Genomic DNA, 16,668 nt, shown 5'->3' with positions numbered 1-16,668 from the left:
AAGTTCCGTGGTGCAAGTTTAGAGGAGAGAGAATTAATTTCTTGGTACACTTGACAGATGCCAGGACTATTCTCTACACATACAGTTGCAATTTCTCAGCCAATTACACTTAGTTGAGCTAGATGTTTGTAACCAATAGAAAGACCACATTTTGAAATACTATATTTCCCAACAGATATTTTAAAATTGGCCTGAAGTATTCTATTGATAACTTGAAAAATGCTCTTTTAGCATTGTTGCTGCTTGTGTCCTCACTAGTGCTTTAGTATTATTTCTCACCTATAAGTATGTTAGTTAAATAGGCAATTAATTTTTATTTAGGTTTTAGTTTTATATTTTAGTTAATTATGTATTAGTTATGTTTTAAAATCCATGTTAGAAAGGTTTAATAATTTTTTAAAATATAAGCCAAACTGCTTAGTGTACTAGGCAAATGTCCCAATGTTCTAATGATGGCTAAATTGTCACTGCCGATGAAACCCCAAGATTGCCCCTTTGACATGCGTCACAATAAGTAATAATGCTAAAGGATGAGAAAGGAAAATAAAACATCAAAAATTAACTTTTTATTAAAAAGTAAAAACTTACAGTTAAGAATATAAACTAAGAAGATTTTCAAGATTATTTGATGAAATATTAAAAAGTATGTAAATTTTTCTATTTTTAATTTTAAACATTTCTCTGCACAATATGTTGATGATAATACTTGAAATATTCAGAGTCTGATTGCAAATAACAAATGTTTAATTAAAATAATTAATTCAAACAATCTCATTCTTTGTGTATAAAATACTTGTAATCATTAACCCATTCACTGCAGCTTGAACGTATATTCTCAGTGCACTGCAAAATATATACGTCCCAGCCGCAGTGAAAGGGTTAACAAAATCTTACCAATTTTTATGAAGATAGGTTAAGAAAGCTCAGAGTTATTCTAAGTATTGTTCAACTGTGTATAATTTTCCATACGTGCTAAGCCCAGTGGACCTATCTGTAACTATTGAGTTAAATGATATTCTGACTATTTAAAAAATATTTGTATTATTTGAATATTACATTTTTGATGTATTAATGATAATAATTATTAATTTTTTATTGTTGATTTTTGCTTGTAAGTTTTTAATTGTTGTTAGAAGTTGAAAACGATGAAACTTGCATTTATATCACCTTATTCAAGAAATGCAGAATAAACAAACATCAAGTATTTTTGTTGAAGATGCTGTTCGAATAAGTGTCTTGTGACTATGTCAAAAAGTAGTGAGGGAATGCCAATTACAGCTTACTATTGAAACCACATTCATGCTTTTGATTGCTGACATTTCAGTTATATATATATATATATAAAAAGCATTAAAGACACGATACGATTTTCATGTCACTTTGTTGATTTTATTTTTGAAAAAATTAATTTTTAGTATGACACGTCAATATATGGCATCAATTTCTGGGTTTCTGTTTCAGGCAAGGAGGCTAATCAGACCTCTCCATCCCACCTCTGATATCTAGTGTCACTCAACAGTTAGGGGTGGGTGGGGACACTCTCAGTTGAGGCTGTCTGTGTTCTGATTCGTAGTGAGATGGAAACGTATATTTGGTCCAGAGTGTTTTGAGGCTGCTTTTGCCGACAATTCTGGATATTTTGTAGATAATTTAGAGTCGCTTTTTCTGGTGCTTTCCTCTACAAGATCAGCTTCTCATGAGGCCAATTTGGATCAGCCACCTCCAGCTACTTTTCTTCAGTTAGTCAATCAGGTATGTAACATTCTGGGTTTTTCCCCAGTTGCCTTTGAGTCTACACCATCCTTGATGATGGAAAGGTCTGAGGGCAAATACTTAGTTCTTCCTCCATCACCTGATATTGCTGTTTATGCAGGGATGTTTACTGCTCAGTTACGGGAACAGATAGCTATGCCTTGTCTGCCAAGTTTGTCTGAACAACATGTTTTGGTTTACCACCACTAGGAGACACATATTTAGATTCCCAAAGGCTAGACCTGCTTTTGGAAATGTGTAGATGTGTAGTCCAAAATGGAGCCTGTGTCCAACTTAAACAGATCACAATTTTTTAGGATTCTTCAAACCCTCACTATGGTTCTGAGGTATTTATTGTCCCTCTAGATTTTGTCGAAGGTCTCTCAGGGATCACCACATCAATTTGATGATGAATTGAGACCTTTGTTGACATCTACCTTGGTACGATTGTCAGCTTCTGCTCTTTCTTTAGTTTCTTGGCTGGTATGTTGTTGGATCTTGTTGGGTAGAGATGCTTTATTGGGGGGTTTTTGTCTACCAGCTGCCACCCTCCGTGAGTTACATGAGGCCCCATTTCTTCACCCCTTGACTTTTGTGAGTGCTCCATAGGCATTGGAATCACAGATTGGAGTTGCCTATTTGCATTCCTCATTATTGTCGTTGGCCTTTTGACTTTCTTTGGCCCCTACAGGGAGTCATGGCTCTACTCCTGTTTGAGTGTCCCAATCCCTGACTTCAATCCCTCGATCCATTAGTACCCAGAATAGATTCTGTCCTTATCAATGAGGTTCCTCCACATGGTCAGACCATCGCCAGCAGCAGTGGAGACAACCCTATGTCGGTGGGGTTTGTGGGGGCTCAGTTACAACATTTTCTGGACATATGGAATTCCTTTACAAATAGATCCAGGGTACTACAGGTTCTTGCATCAGGGTTGATCATTCAGTTCACATCCCCACCACCATTATCTCCCCAACCTGTAGTTTTTCTACCTCCAACATATCCTCGGATTGTGAACCTTTGTTTCAAGGCTATAAGAGTGTGTTGGTCAAGGGGAGGCAGTAGAGAAAGAGATTTGTCTCAGTTATTCCTGTCTATTTGTTGTGCCCAAGAAGATGGGAGATTGGCATCTGATCATCAATCTTTCTTGTTACAACCAATTCTTAGATCATCCCAGGTTCATGATGGAGTCATTCCTCACCCTACGTTGGCATTTTTCACCATGACTGTGGATGACCAAGTTTGATGTTGCTGATGCCTATCTCCACATTCCCATAGTGAAGTCGTCCCGCCACTATCTATGTTTCATGGACAAGGGTACTGCAGTTCAGGGCTCTTCCCCATTGGACTAGCATCTGCACCATATGTGTTCTGTGAAATAGTACAAGCTTTTTCTTGTCATCTTCATTCTTTAGGCCTGTGCATACACCATTATATGGATGGCTGGTTACTCCTGGCACCATCTCAGATTCTCTTTTCAGAAGCCACTAAGGCAGTCTTTATTATTAGAGCTGAGAAATCTATTCTCATGCCAACTCAATACATTGTCCATCTGGCTGCATGCTATGGAACAGGCAGTCAGACTGTTGCTTATGTCTCCTTCTCCCACTACATGGGTGGTTCTTTCTCTTTTGGGGATGTGGGCATCACTCTAGTCTCTCATTCCATTGGGATGATCACACTTGAGATCCCTTTAGTGGTCACTGCACAACCAGTGGATCATAAACAATGATCCACTGGATCATCCAGTCTCCGTATTCAGGATCAACAGGTTAGATTGGAACAATACTACAATAGGTGTTCTACTCCAGGGATTGGGTGTATATATCAATGGCCAGGAATTCCAGCGTCAATGGACAGACAAAAAAAACTTCCCTCCACATCATTATTTTAGAGGTTCTTGCTGTCCAAAAGTCTAGAATTATTGAGAATAAAAATTGTCATGCTTCCATGGTGGTGTCTTATATTTTCCATCAAGGTGACACTCAATCACAGGATCTTTGTTTTCGAACATTGTATCTTCTTTATTGGCTCACTCCCATCATATCAGCTTATTAGGTTGCCATGTTCCGGGGTGCTGAATTTAATAACAGGTCATTTGTCTTAACCCAATCAGATTCTCCAAACCAAATGGATGCTACATCATGAGGTTTTCTCGTGGATTTGCTCTTGGTTCAGGACACCAATGATGATGCATTCGCCACTTATTAGAACTCTAAACTACAGGTATTTTGGTCCCTGGTACCTCATCCTTGGGCATTGGTGATAGATGCATTCAGTCAGGACTAAATGGATTGCACCTATATGCCTTCCCACCAATTTATCTGTTACCCAAAGTTCTGGATGTGGTTTGGTACACTCCTTGTTGTGTGCTGTTGGTAGCATTGGATTGGCCAGTTCAATCATGGTTTCCTCTTTCTTTGGTATCTTCAAGAATGCCAATCTCTGCCACTTCCTCTTTGGTCATCTCTGTTGAGGCAACCACAATCCAACATTACACACCTAGACATTCCAAAGATCAAGCTACATGTATGGAAGTTATGCAGTCCTTCACATGGCATCGGGGTTTCACATCTAAAGTTGCCATGTATTTGTCTCAGTCTCTCTATAAACCCACAATGGACACTTATCAAAGGATATGGCACAGATATCAACAATGGTGTGTCAAGAGGAAATTAAACCCACTTCATCCAAATGTGCAACCATTGCTCATTTTTTTGACATGGGTTTAACATTGTCTACAATCACCTTATATAAGATGGCTTTATTAACTACATTTTGATACTCAAAAAGTCAGTCCCCAGTACTGGTCTTCTCAGGTCGTTTTGAGTTCTTCATCCCAAAAGGCTTTTTCAGTTACCTAACTGGGATATTAAGGTCTGTATCAATATCAATTTGAGCCATTACCCTCATGTACCATGTACCACCTTTCTCTCAAAGTTTATTTTTTGTTGTTGCTGGCTTGTGGATGTCGTTGGTCAGAGTTGTTTGTGTTGCATATGTGTAGGACTTGTTATCATTCTATTTATGTCCTTCTATACCCAGACAGGTCCATTCTACCTGAGACTCTGGTAGCCAGGGAAGGGGATAAATCCTTCTCCCCAATTTATTTGACCACTATTTTTCTACCTCTATAACCGCTTGGGCTCTGATCACTTGTTATGTCTAGTTTGGGCCCTGAAGTATTATTTGGCTTGCCCTAACTCCTTTACAGGTGATAGACAATAAAATTTTATTCATTGGGAACCTTTAGTTTCCCATGATTTATCCCTGATTATCTTGACGAGGTGGGTTTGAAAATTGATCCATATTGCTTATTCTGAGCTCTCTTTGCTTTGGTGAGGAAACTTTTGAGAGCCACATCTCATAAGTCCTTAGCTGGCTGGTTGAATTGCCTGCTGGAGGACATTGTGCAGGCTGGTATGTGGACCTCTCCTAATACTTTTATCTCACATTATTTGCATGATCTGGCAATTTCTTCCTCTGAGGGTTTTTGACTACCATCTATGTCTATCTTGACCACATCAGCTAGATTATAAAGAGATATATTTTTTTGCTCCTCTTGTCTCTTCACTTTACAGGGCCCCTTACCTCTTTTTTCATTGGATCCCACTCTGTGGTTAGTGTTGCCCAGGCAGGTGTGCTTTTATCAAACCAATTCCACACCAGCAACCACTAATTCAATATACTTTATACAGGTTGTAACAGGCTCTGTAGAAATGAGGTGTTCCATAAGACCACCTAGAGGCTGACCAGGTGGTATTACTATACTATGCTGGACTGCCAATCATGGGTCATCAGGAGTAAAGCATAAGGGAATCCTGCCCATCCCTACCAATCTTTGGATTGAATAAATCAGGGTTGGTTTTCTTTTAAACATTTAGGGAACTTGGTTCACCTATTGCACTGTTCTTTAGAGCTACCCAACACACATTACCCACCAGATTTTACTAGTGGACTTAGACTACCACAACTGATTTCCAGTCACTGAGATGGTGGACAGAGGCTGGATGTTTTTTCCCAGATATTGATAGGAGTGGCACCATCCTACGTGAGAACCTACTCATAATACCGGTTCATATTTGATGCTCGGCTACCTGGTTGGGTTGACAGTGGCTCTTCTTTTTGATCAATATTAGTTCAATACATTGTTCATAGAAGAAGGGCCACTGCCTCCTTGTAATTCCAATTGCAGAGTGGTTTCATCCTGGGTTCTGGTTGAACATAATTGTTCCTCAGGTTGAGTAAGTCATACTCCTGTCATTTCAAGCCTGGGGTGTCACTTTTCGGACTTCTTCAGGTGGAGGAGAAGGTTTGTCTACTTCAGTGTTGTTTACTTTCTCGTTGTGAATCTGGTGGCTTGGAATATGTCACCCTATGGCTATAGGTTGGGATCCACTCATAAGTTTGTATATATATATAGAGTTTGCCGTCCAATTGCCCTAGCCACCAACGTGGGATAAAGAGACCATGGCTCTTTAATTCCAACCCAGAATAATGGAACCTCAGCTATCTAGTTGGAGTTTGGCCTATAGAGATGATAAATCATGTAAAATTTCACCCACAACACATGAATTAAGTTCCAGGTGAAAAGCATACCTATTCTGGATGTAGTGCAGTTCCCCAACTAGGGTGCCAATCTTCTATTGATACACCCATGGTCTATGCAGATGCTTTCTGTAGGGATAATGCCCTTACTGGCCCCTTCACCTTCTCAATGTGGGATTCCAGCTATAAGTGTGAGAATGTACCTTAAGTATGTTTTGGAAGTAAACATTTTCTTATATCAAAAATGTATTTCCAATAATACTTACCTCCTTTCACTCTCCCATCCTTCCTCTCCACTAAGAGTCGGCGTTAGAGACTGGGATTGAGTCAGTCTCGAAAAAGTGATAACATTATCTGAATGAGGTGCTTATATACAATACTGGGATAGAGGGTGCATGGACGTAGGTGGAGAGTGTCACGAGATAAATATCACCAAGGGCAGTTGAGTGGAGTATAAAAGACTGGAGCAAGAGAGAAAAAATCAGACCACTGCTTAGATGGGCAAAGAAAGAAACCCTGGCAGTTGAGTAATAGCTATAAGTGTGAGAGGAGGTAAGTATTATTGGAAATACATTTTCAATTTAAGAAAATGTTAACTTGTGTGGATAGGAAACTATTACACTTTATTTTGTATATGGACAAAAATCAAGATGTGCAGACCTGTTAAAAACATCTGTGAAAACAGATGATGGGTTAAAGTAGGTTTTGGTTGATATTGATTTATTTGTTAGGCTGATCAGAACAAGTTTTATCATATATGTTTGTGAAGCTAAATTTTCTTAGAAACATATTTGTAAAAGACACCCAAGTAAAGAAATTAAGACAATTTTATGAATATTTATTTGAAAATCAGGATACATTCAAACACTATAATCTATATATGTTTTTCTTGATGCTTCAGTCAAAGCATTTTAAAATGTATTCTTGAAGAACTAAAACTTTCTATGCCAAACAGTACTTAAAGTGAGTGTACTGTAGGCCAAGAATGGCATGGCAAACTTCTTATTAATATTTAAAGTTTCAAGGTTGTTTAAGTGCATTGCAAGTTTTAGAAAAGAGTAGCCAAGATTTGGGATACAAGGTCAATTTTCTGCATTTAACTCTTTCAGAATGGGCATCATTTTGTGCACACATCTGGAGGTTTTAGTGAGTAAAATGCAAAATTTAATTAAACTACTTTCTTCTCATGGTGTGCATATACACTTGGCATAAAACATAGCTAATAATCCAAGTTTTAACATTATGTATATTTTAAGTTCCTAATTTTATAAGGCAGTATTTTAAAAAAATCCTCAATTTCCCCTAGTGTGAAAATTGTGACATTTGCTCTCTAGGTATCTCCTCTTCTCTAATTTATTTACCACCACTGTAAGAAGTACGAAATTTAATGTAAATTGCTTATTATAATATTGTAATTGCTCAGGTGAAGTATAATTTACATAGACTTCAATCTTATTTACTTACAAAGCAGTAAAATAGAAAATCAGACCACTCATGTCACATCCTCTCATTCAGAAATTGTTCTCTCTGACATTTAATACTATATTATTTATAACCAATAGAAAGCCAAGGTTTTAATCTATCAAATAACTTATTATATTATGTAGTTTTCCGTATAGAGAATTGTTAGATTCGCTTTCAGTTCAAACTTTATTTTCACTTTATTTATTTTACTGTTAATGGCTCTTGTCACGTAATTAGTTGTGATAATTTTGGGACATTGTCTGCTTTTTCGTGTTATTATTCTGTGTTCTTTGGTGCATTATTTAATTAAATAAAAAATTATTAAGTGCAGTAGTACCATTAGTGTATATATGTTTATAAAAGTTGGGTTAAGTGTCATCAACAATCAATGTCGAAAGAAAAAAGATGACCCAGGTATGGACTTTATTTCTTGTTATAAAAGTAACTCAAATGTAAAAATTAGAAATTAGGTAAAAAATAACAAATAAACTTAGTATTCTAATTTTTGGAATATTAAGTTTATTCATTATACCTGCTATTGTGCAACTATATAATGTGAAGAATAACACTTTTTCTTCACTTCTCCTATCCGGTGTATAGATTAGGTAAAATAAATGATAATAATAAATTTTTCATGAGATATGCTCGTGACTAGCCCATACACTATGTAATTTGATAAGGATAACATGAGCTTCATGTTTGCCTGATGATTTACAAATGTAATGGTGGGAATATTAATTTCAACATGGTTAAAAAGGCAATAAACTATAAAAGTTAATTATAAACAGATGTATACTGTTATGAGTTTAGAGCTATTTCGGAAGAACAAATGTAGTTTCATGTTACAATTTGAAGTCATTCTAGAAAGAAAAAATGGTAAATGAGATTTATTTCGAATTTTTATAGTGGTTATGAGGTCAGGCAAATTCACTACCCTCATATGTAGCATTAGAATAGAGAAAAAATAACAGATAAAATGAAAAATAACATTTTATAATTATTAAGGAGGTTTTAGAGATTGCACATAAAATTATAAAACTTTCAGATGAATAAAAGTATTTTTAATCTTAAGATGAAAATCGCTTTGCACTCAGACTGGTAAACAAAACTACTCAATATATTCACAGACATATATTGATTAAAAATACTTAATTAAAGAAATTAATTTTTTGTGTACAAAAGTCTTGTAACATTTACAGAAAGTCTGCCAAATTTTGTGAATATACACGTACTGTATTAAAAGTTATAGTATGGAAACTGTAACGAGTACAAAATAGTTACGAACTTGGTTGTTTCAATGAAGCCCATGTGGAAAGAGTTAATTAATGTAGAACATTGGAGCAGTGCTGAGTTATTTATACAGTTATGTTTGAAAGGTCATAATGAATATGCATCTTTAAATAATTATGTGATATACAATGAAGCATTTTTTTAAAGCATTTACTTGGTATTCATATAGTTAAAGTAAAGAACTTTCAATCATGTTTACAGAGATGTGAAGCCTGACAACATGTTGCTGGACAAACATGGACATCTCAAGTTGGCAGATTTTGGAACCTGCATGAGAATGGATCAGGTGTGTGCAGTTCATTCTTTAGTCAGCTTTAAATAAATTGTTTCTAATAATTAAGAATTGTTTCCTTTTCCCTGAAGCTTTTTGAACAGCTTTTTACAAGGTTCATTGGGAAATGTGATATAAACATTATAAAACTTAAATCTGATACCATTTTGAATATAAATATCTGGGTTGATTTTTGGTGATGTAAAATAATTACATTTAATTTAAAACCAAATAGATTGTATACATAGTTTTTCTGTTATATGGACCAAAAGTTCATTTACTGGCCTAATAATTCAAGTTGTTAAGAAGTAGTATAGAAGCAGTTTATTTACTGAAGTATTATTATCTAAATATATTTAAGGCATTGCCATATTGGTTAATAGACATTAATTTTAATTAAACTATTGTGTAGTATTAATAGCTACTTAAAAAGAATTATTTACTTGATAGATCCTCATCATTCTATTGTCCACATATTTGGAGAATTAAACTACCTGTTTTTAACTTAGTGTTTTTATTTACTAATACTAGATAGGTTAACAGTTTTTATGTATAGACGTCTCTTCATATTCAGGATGGTCTTGTGAGATCTGACACAGCTGTAGGGACCCCTGACTATATATCTCCTGAAGTCCTCAAATCCCAGGGAGGAGAAGGGTTGTATGGGAGGGAGTGTGATTGGTGGTCTGTGGGTGTCTTTTTATATGAAATGTTGGTTGGTAAGTACTTCTCATTTTCGTCAGGTTTAATGAAGATTTAAGTTTATCTTCCAGTGTATAGCTACTACTTTGTAGTAATATTGTTGATTTTGAAGCAAGTTAATTTAATGTATTATAACCATCTGTCACTTGTTAAAGGGTGAAAAAAATACATTCAGTAATTATTAAAAACAACCATAAAATTCTAGTAAAAACTATTGACTTTTTTTTACACAATAATAATAAGGTATTAAAAAAATCAGATATAATGAGTAAGAATGCAAGAAATGTTTGATTGGAGTCAATAAATTTTAATTACTTGAGAGTGGCAGAAAAAAATAAAAGTTAATAAAATGAGACATCAACGTTTTTCACTTGCACAATAATTTATTTGTAAACTTTAAAAATATATGTTAAAATAAATCCACCATCTTCAGGAGAATAAATCACAAAGTACACACAAAGTTTCTTATAAACCTAATGCACGTGTATAATTAGCATGTTTTGACAATGGTGCCATTTACAACAATGATTTCCGAAAGATTACTTCCATGACTCCTGGGCCTAAATCTCTATATTCATTTTGTTTTTAACAACTTCTAAGGATTCTCTTATGTTTATTTAATCTTTTTCCATTACCTGTTTAAGTATTTTTACATTATCCCAATTAATAACGTGTAGAATTTGCCACATGTTCTGCCAAAGCCAATTCAACTGTTTTTAATTTATCCACCACATTTTGATGTTATTTTATTCTAAATGTTAAGTTCCTTCTTATCTGTCCAATATAACTTAGACCACAAGTACATGAAATTTTATATATACCACATTTATCCCTTCATTCAATTTTATCTTTCAAATCATTAATTATATGAGTTAATTTTAAATGAAGAGTAAATGTTACTTGGCAATTCATATTCTGCCTAAACACATTACCTATTTTTAATGACCATAGTGTAATATAGGGCAAACATTTTCTTTCTCTACTTTCCATTTTAGTTATCTGCAATTTAGTACATCCAGAAATTTGAAGTTTGTTACAATATTTACTCTACATCCTATCTATGATTTGAGGTTGATACCCTCTATCAATCGCTACATGTTTTAAATATGTTAATTCTAACATCAAATCCTCATCTTATGATGAAACATTAACAGCCCTCTAAACAAAAGACTAAAATGAGGACATTTTTTGTGAGCATGGATGACACAATCTCACATTCTTTTAACTTATATTTTTTAAACTTTGCAACTAAATTATTGTGTAAGTAAAAAACGTTTGTCTCATTTTATTAACTTTATTTAAGTTTTTTGCACAAGAACTGTCTGTTTTATGTATTAAACAAATCATTTTGAGCAAAACCTTTAGTATTTTTTAACAAATGATATTTTCAATTAAATAATTCTCTCAGCAGGTTGAAAGCAGATTAAAATGCATTTTTGTTGGAAGTAAGAAAATTTTGATCTATTAGTTTTCTTTCTTCTTAATTTGTTTGTTTAGATTTTACATTTGTCAAATGCTGTCAAACTGTTGCTTTCTGTTTTGATAAGTAAGAGTTTTGTATACTTTTTGCCTTTTATTGGAATATATCTTTCACTTAGCATGTTAGTTGCTAATTATGTTATAGCTCTCCAAATTGATAATCAAATTCAAACAGACAAAATCTCAGAAAGAGCAAAAAATACATAACCTATCCTTGGTTATAACTTTGAATGATTAATTTTTTTCCAGGTGATACTCCTTTCTATGCTGATTCTCTAGTCGGTACTTACGGAAAAATTATGGATCACAAAAACTCTCTCCACTTTCCTGAAGACATTGAAATCTCCACAGATGCTAAAATGCTTATATGTGCCTTTCTCACTGACAGGTGATGTGAAGACGGCATTTAATTAGTCAATTTGTGTGTTTGTGCTAACCACCTATTTCAGTAGGCTTCTTTATAGTAATAATTAAATTAGCTTATTTCTTTTTGGTGTGCATAATTAAATATAATTCAATGTCATGGCCTGAAATATGAATGTTTCTACGTATGAAAGTTAACTATAAATATGTTTATGAATTGAAATGCTACTCACATCTCCAGAGAACTTATAACTATTACATGATACCACTATCAAAAATATTTTTTGCATATGATAAACTTTGAATGAAATTCCCACCCCTACATGTATTAATGTGCGCTGTACCAGTCAACAATGCAATCAACATTAGGCTATTATCCTCCACCAATAGGAGGGTGACACATCTTCCATGTGCAGTAGTCCCCTTGAGCACCTTCTGGATTACCACAAGCTCATTATTTCTTTGTTACTGCTTGGTTTCACAATTTTTATTTCATTAAGATTTATTTAAATTTGGGCTTATTATTTTAACTATACAAATTATGTTAATTTAATATCTTCACATCAAATTATGAAATTTTGGGACAAATTCCTGAGTTTGTTATATGGTTTCTTTGACAGCACTGTTTCTTAACATTATTGCCCCATTGTGTAGGCTTTGATAATTAATTTCCAATTTCATCATTATGACAATAACAAAGGCTTATGTGTCATGGATATACTAGACCTGCATTATGAAAAATATTTAAAAGTAATTGGATCAGCTAAACTACAAACTCTCATATTCATGTTTTTGACACCTCATGAGGCCATAACACTCTATAACAGGCATTGATTGTTACTGATTTTAGTAGTGACTGAAGGAACTCTGTCAGTTAGTTACATTACCATCATTCTGCAGGTGGCTTGTTCCATTCTTACCTCGAATCCAGGATTCCTGACCTCCTGATTATCTTGCTTAAACTGAGCCTGACCTGTCTTTTGATGATTTTCACATACTAACATGGAACAGGTAGCTCCATATTTTCCTTTGCTGAGTTGTTTCCACAGGCATGCGACATTTTTTTCTCTTTCTTAAGTACTTTTTTTTTTTGCTTAATCTTGGCTATCTTCCTGCATGAACCTCCTTCAGCCTATGTTATCTTTCTACCCTCCTCTGATATTTATGTTCTTGCCAATACCTTTTTGTGTTGGCTTCTTATCATACCCTACCTGCCTCATCCCCCCAGATGTCAAGAATTGTATTTTAAGGTGTTTTATCATGATTCTTTGTTCCAGCTTGGGGATCTCTTCTTTCTCATTCTTAGTCTTACACTCACCTTCAAACTGCTCATCTTGCTCTTTCTTAGCTTCTTCACTATCTGTCCACACTTCATTTTCTTACAGAGGCTCTGCGTTGCAACCCTGACAGCTTCATTTAGGTAAAGTCATACCTACCTGTTCTGTACCTTGTCCTCAGTTTCTAAAATTTTCCACAATGCCCCAGTTAACTTGGTTTCTTTGTTTCTGGGATTTGTTTTGCTGGAATGCTCATACTTTCTGGAGTCATCTCCCTCAGTTTTAACTTGGGAACCTCCATGTGCTATCTTTTCTTTGTGATGAGGTTTTTTGTAGAGTTCCTTATACACTTGAAACTTGAGTTGAGGCAGCTTATAAGCAGTATTCTCTGTTTACTTTGGTTTTCTATTTTGGTCAGTCCATGGGGCTTCAAGTTTCTTATCCTTGGGAGCCTCATAGTCATCCCTCTCCTGCTTATCATCTTTTCAATACTTTTCAACATCTTAGAGCCAACCTTTGGCTTTATTCCAGTGAGAGCTCTACGCTTTCCCACTTTGCAGAATATCTTTAGATCAAACAGGTGCTTTCTCATGAAATTTCCCTGTCCTTCCACATTCAACCTCCTCTTTACACTCCCTTAGTTTCCTTGCATCTTTGGCACATTTTGAGGAGTCTATACCTTCTGCCCAGTTTATGAACTCCATGGACCAGTTCTTGACCTCAAACTGGAGTTTTGCTCTTATCTTTTTGTCATTCTTAAGAAGCCAGGCAGTTAGCAACTTATCATTATTCTATTGTTGTTGAACTAATTTTTTGTCATCCCTTGTTTTAAGATTGTTGATTTTCTCAGTCTGAGGTGGGTTCTCTCTCTCTTGGGCAGTGAATGACCAAAGTCAGTGTTTTGGAAGCATTTATTTACATTGTGATTTGTTGACTGCATCAGTTTCTCTGATTTGTCCATGAAGGTAAGATTTTTCAATTCCAATGCTTTCTTTTTGGGTTGGCTATGACCCTATATGTTTTCATTTGGGTCGTCCTGAAGGCATAGAGGATGCACTCATTTGGCCTACGTGTCCACTACTGTATGTTGTCTGGCTCCTCCTTGCCCCATCTAAAGGGGCATCCTTGATTGTAACATTGCTTTTCCTTTAGGAGTCATCTCATTAGGATTGGTTGGTTGGTTGGTCGGTCATGGTCTCTGGTGAGTCAGTAGTCAGTTTATATATGGATTTAACATGCTACAGTATTGGGCTCATTTTCCCACAGCAGATAGAATACAGATGACTTATTGTGTAGTTTTGTGTTAAATCAAACAATCATACAATACTTTGCTTGTATTTTATTTATTGTATTTTATAAAGTCTTTTTCAACTCATTTGTGGGGCAGGCTCGGCCTTCTCTTTTACATATTTAAGACATGGAGCTTCAGTTACCAAAGTTCTTATGTCTCCTTCTCTTAATGCGCAAGAGGTCCTGTCTCATTTGGGGACTCTTGAGTTATCTCAAATCCCTTATTCCTCACAAAAGTGACCTTATGCCTCATTTTCAGTGGACTCTGGCAAATAACTGAAGTATGTCCAGAAATCTGCTGTCTTTTCTTGTGCTTCCCACTGTTGTGTTGACTCGGTCAGTCCCACATGACACTAAGCATCCCTTTCTCTCAATTTGCTCAGATTTATGTCTCTTCATAGATATCTTTCTATGTGGGCAAGTGCAGGTGGTCTCCAGAGGAGCAGTCTTTTTTATATCAGTGTCCAAAAGGCTGCTCAAAAAGAAAACAAGCTTGGTGAATGGCCCATTCTTTTAAATGATAATAAAGTTATATATAATAAACAAATAAGTAATTGGTGTTAAAAATAAATATATAATATTGTGTTATTAATCCTTACCATAAAAAAATTGATTTGTAAATGACATAAATAAAATTGTTAATAAGTGCAATTCACTTACTTAATCTACTTCACACCATATCAGTTGCTGTTCATGAAAACTAACAATATAAGTAACACCTTGACCACTACTACGTTTGCTGTATCTCAGTTGGCCTGATGAGCCCTGATATTGGGTGTGAAAGGCTTCATTTACATAGGATATGATAGATGTTGTGTAGTTGGTATATTATATTCTTCTTTTACTCTTGCTCATAACTTTTTAGTATTTCCATCATCTTCTATCTCATCTGTCTGGACATCTTCTTATGGTCCATTTATACAACTCCACTGTCATTGCCTACATTGTGTGACAGAGAGGTGCTTGCTTTCAGGACTTCTGCTTTGTGACTTGAGACTTTCTGTTTTGGGCTCATGACCACCTAATACACTTGTTAGCCTGTCACATCCCAGAAGGTTTGAACTTAGTAGCAGATCAGCTGTTTCAACTAGATGAATACCTTTCTACGGTGTGATTTCTACATCCTCTGGTGTTTCAGTAGTTATATTCTCACTTTAGAAGTGCTCTCATCGACGCCTTTGCAACTCCCTTTGCCACCAGGTTTCCACTTTTCTAGTCACCAGTCTAATGCTGTGCATTTCTGGTTAGAGATATTCTGTTTTAGCATTAGTCCAGTTTCTATCTATATGTTTGTCAGTGACTTTCCATCTCTTCCCTAGGTACTATTCTTTTCTTTCTCTGCTTCTTATGGATCTCTTCTGAGCCTCTTTCATCATTTTTGTCTTCTTCTGGTTTCTTTTCTTTACTGGAATCCCTGTTTAGTACTCTGGGTTCCCACATGTCTCCTACTCAAACCTTTGTTTACCTGTTCTCTATACCATCTTTCTATAATGATGCATTTTCTTCTTCCTCTTGCTTATGGTAATGATACTCTGACATTTTACTTTGGATACCTACTGCATTCGTTACCTCAGGGCCAAGTTAATTTTCTTCCCCAACTGTTTCTTCCTCCCCAAGATTTGGGCTGCTTGGGAGGGTGATTGGATGTCTTTTCCAATTATCCTCCATTCCATTTCTTCTCTGTATGATAGTTCTGACCTCAGTCACCATCTTTGTCCTGTATGGGTTGTCCTAGGTTATATCATTCATAGTGCTCTCTTTAGAGGCCATTAACATTGTTTTTTCTTGCTGTGAATTTCCTTCTCTTCTTCTCGTGACTTATCTGTTTTCACTTTGACTAGTTAGGTTAAATAACTCATTTGGCTTATGTATTCTTCCTTGTGGGATGATGTCTTTAAGCCTTTTGCATCTCGCTCTCCATAAAATTAGTCATGTCATGTCCTGATGAGATCTAGCAAGGAAGAATGTGGATGGCCCTCAACACATTTTTATCTTGTTATTTACACCAAATAGGAGTTTCATCTCTCCAGTTGCCATTCTATTAGGTCGTCAAGAAAATAATGTCGCGTTTTGGAACACTTTCATTAACCCCCCAAATAACATACATTAGTTAAACGAACCACCTAAATGTCATGTTAGTGTAGCTTGTATAATGTGTAAAGTTTAGTATACTCTAAACTCTATGGCACACGATGAGACACACATTTGGCATGTAATGCTGTTTGAATACAA

General features: G+C 35.4%; 1 protein-coding gene across 2 annotated transcripts in view; it reads left to right on the top strand.

Moving 5' to 3' along the window:
* The window catches only part of LOC106462038 (rho-associated protein kinase 2-like), a 109,873-nt gene that overhangs the window by 37,442 nt on the left and 55,763 nt on the right, over positions 1–16,668 (top strand). For both annotated transcript variants that reach the window (XM_013921911.2, XM_013921910.2), the window contains 3 exons: positions 9,256–9,340; positions 9,900–10,044; positions 11,756–11,894. In XM_013921911.2, coding sequence (XP_013777365.1) covers positions 9,256–9,340; positions 9,900–10,044; positions 11,756–11,894 — 369 coding nt within the window. The remainder of the gene's footprint in view (positions 1–9,255; positions 9,341–9,899; positions 10,045–11,755; positions 11,895–16,668) is intronic.

This window comes from Limulus polyphemus, unplaced genomic scaffold, assembly GCF_000517525.1.
Source record: "Limulus polyphemus unplaced genomic scaffold, Limulus_polyphemus-2.1.2 Scaffold1079, whole genome shotgun sequence".
Lineage (NCBI taxonomy): Eukaryota > Metazoa > Arthropoda > Merostomata > Xiphosura > Limulidae > Limulus > Limulus polyphemus.
This window is presented reverse-complemented; position numbering and strand designations above follow the sequence as displayed.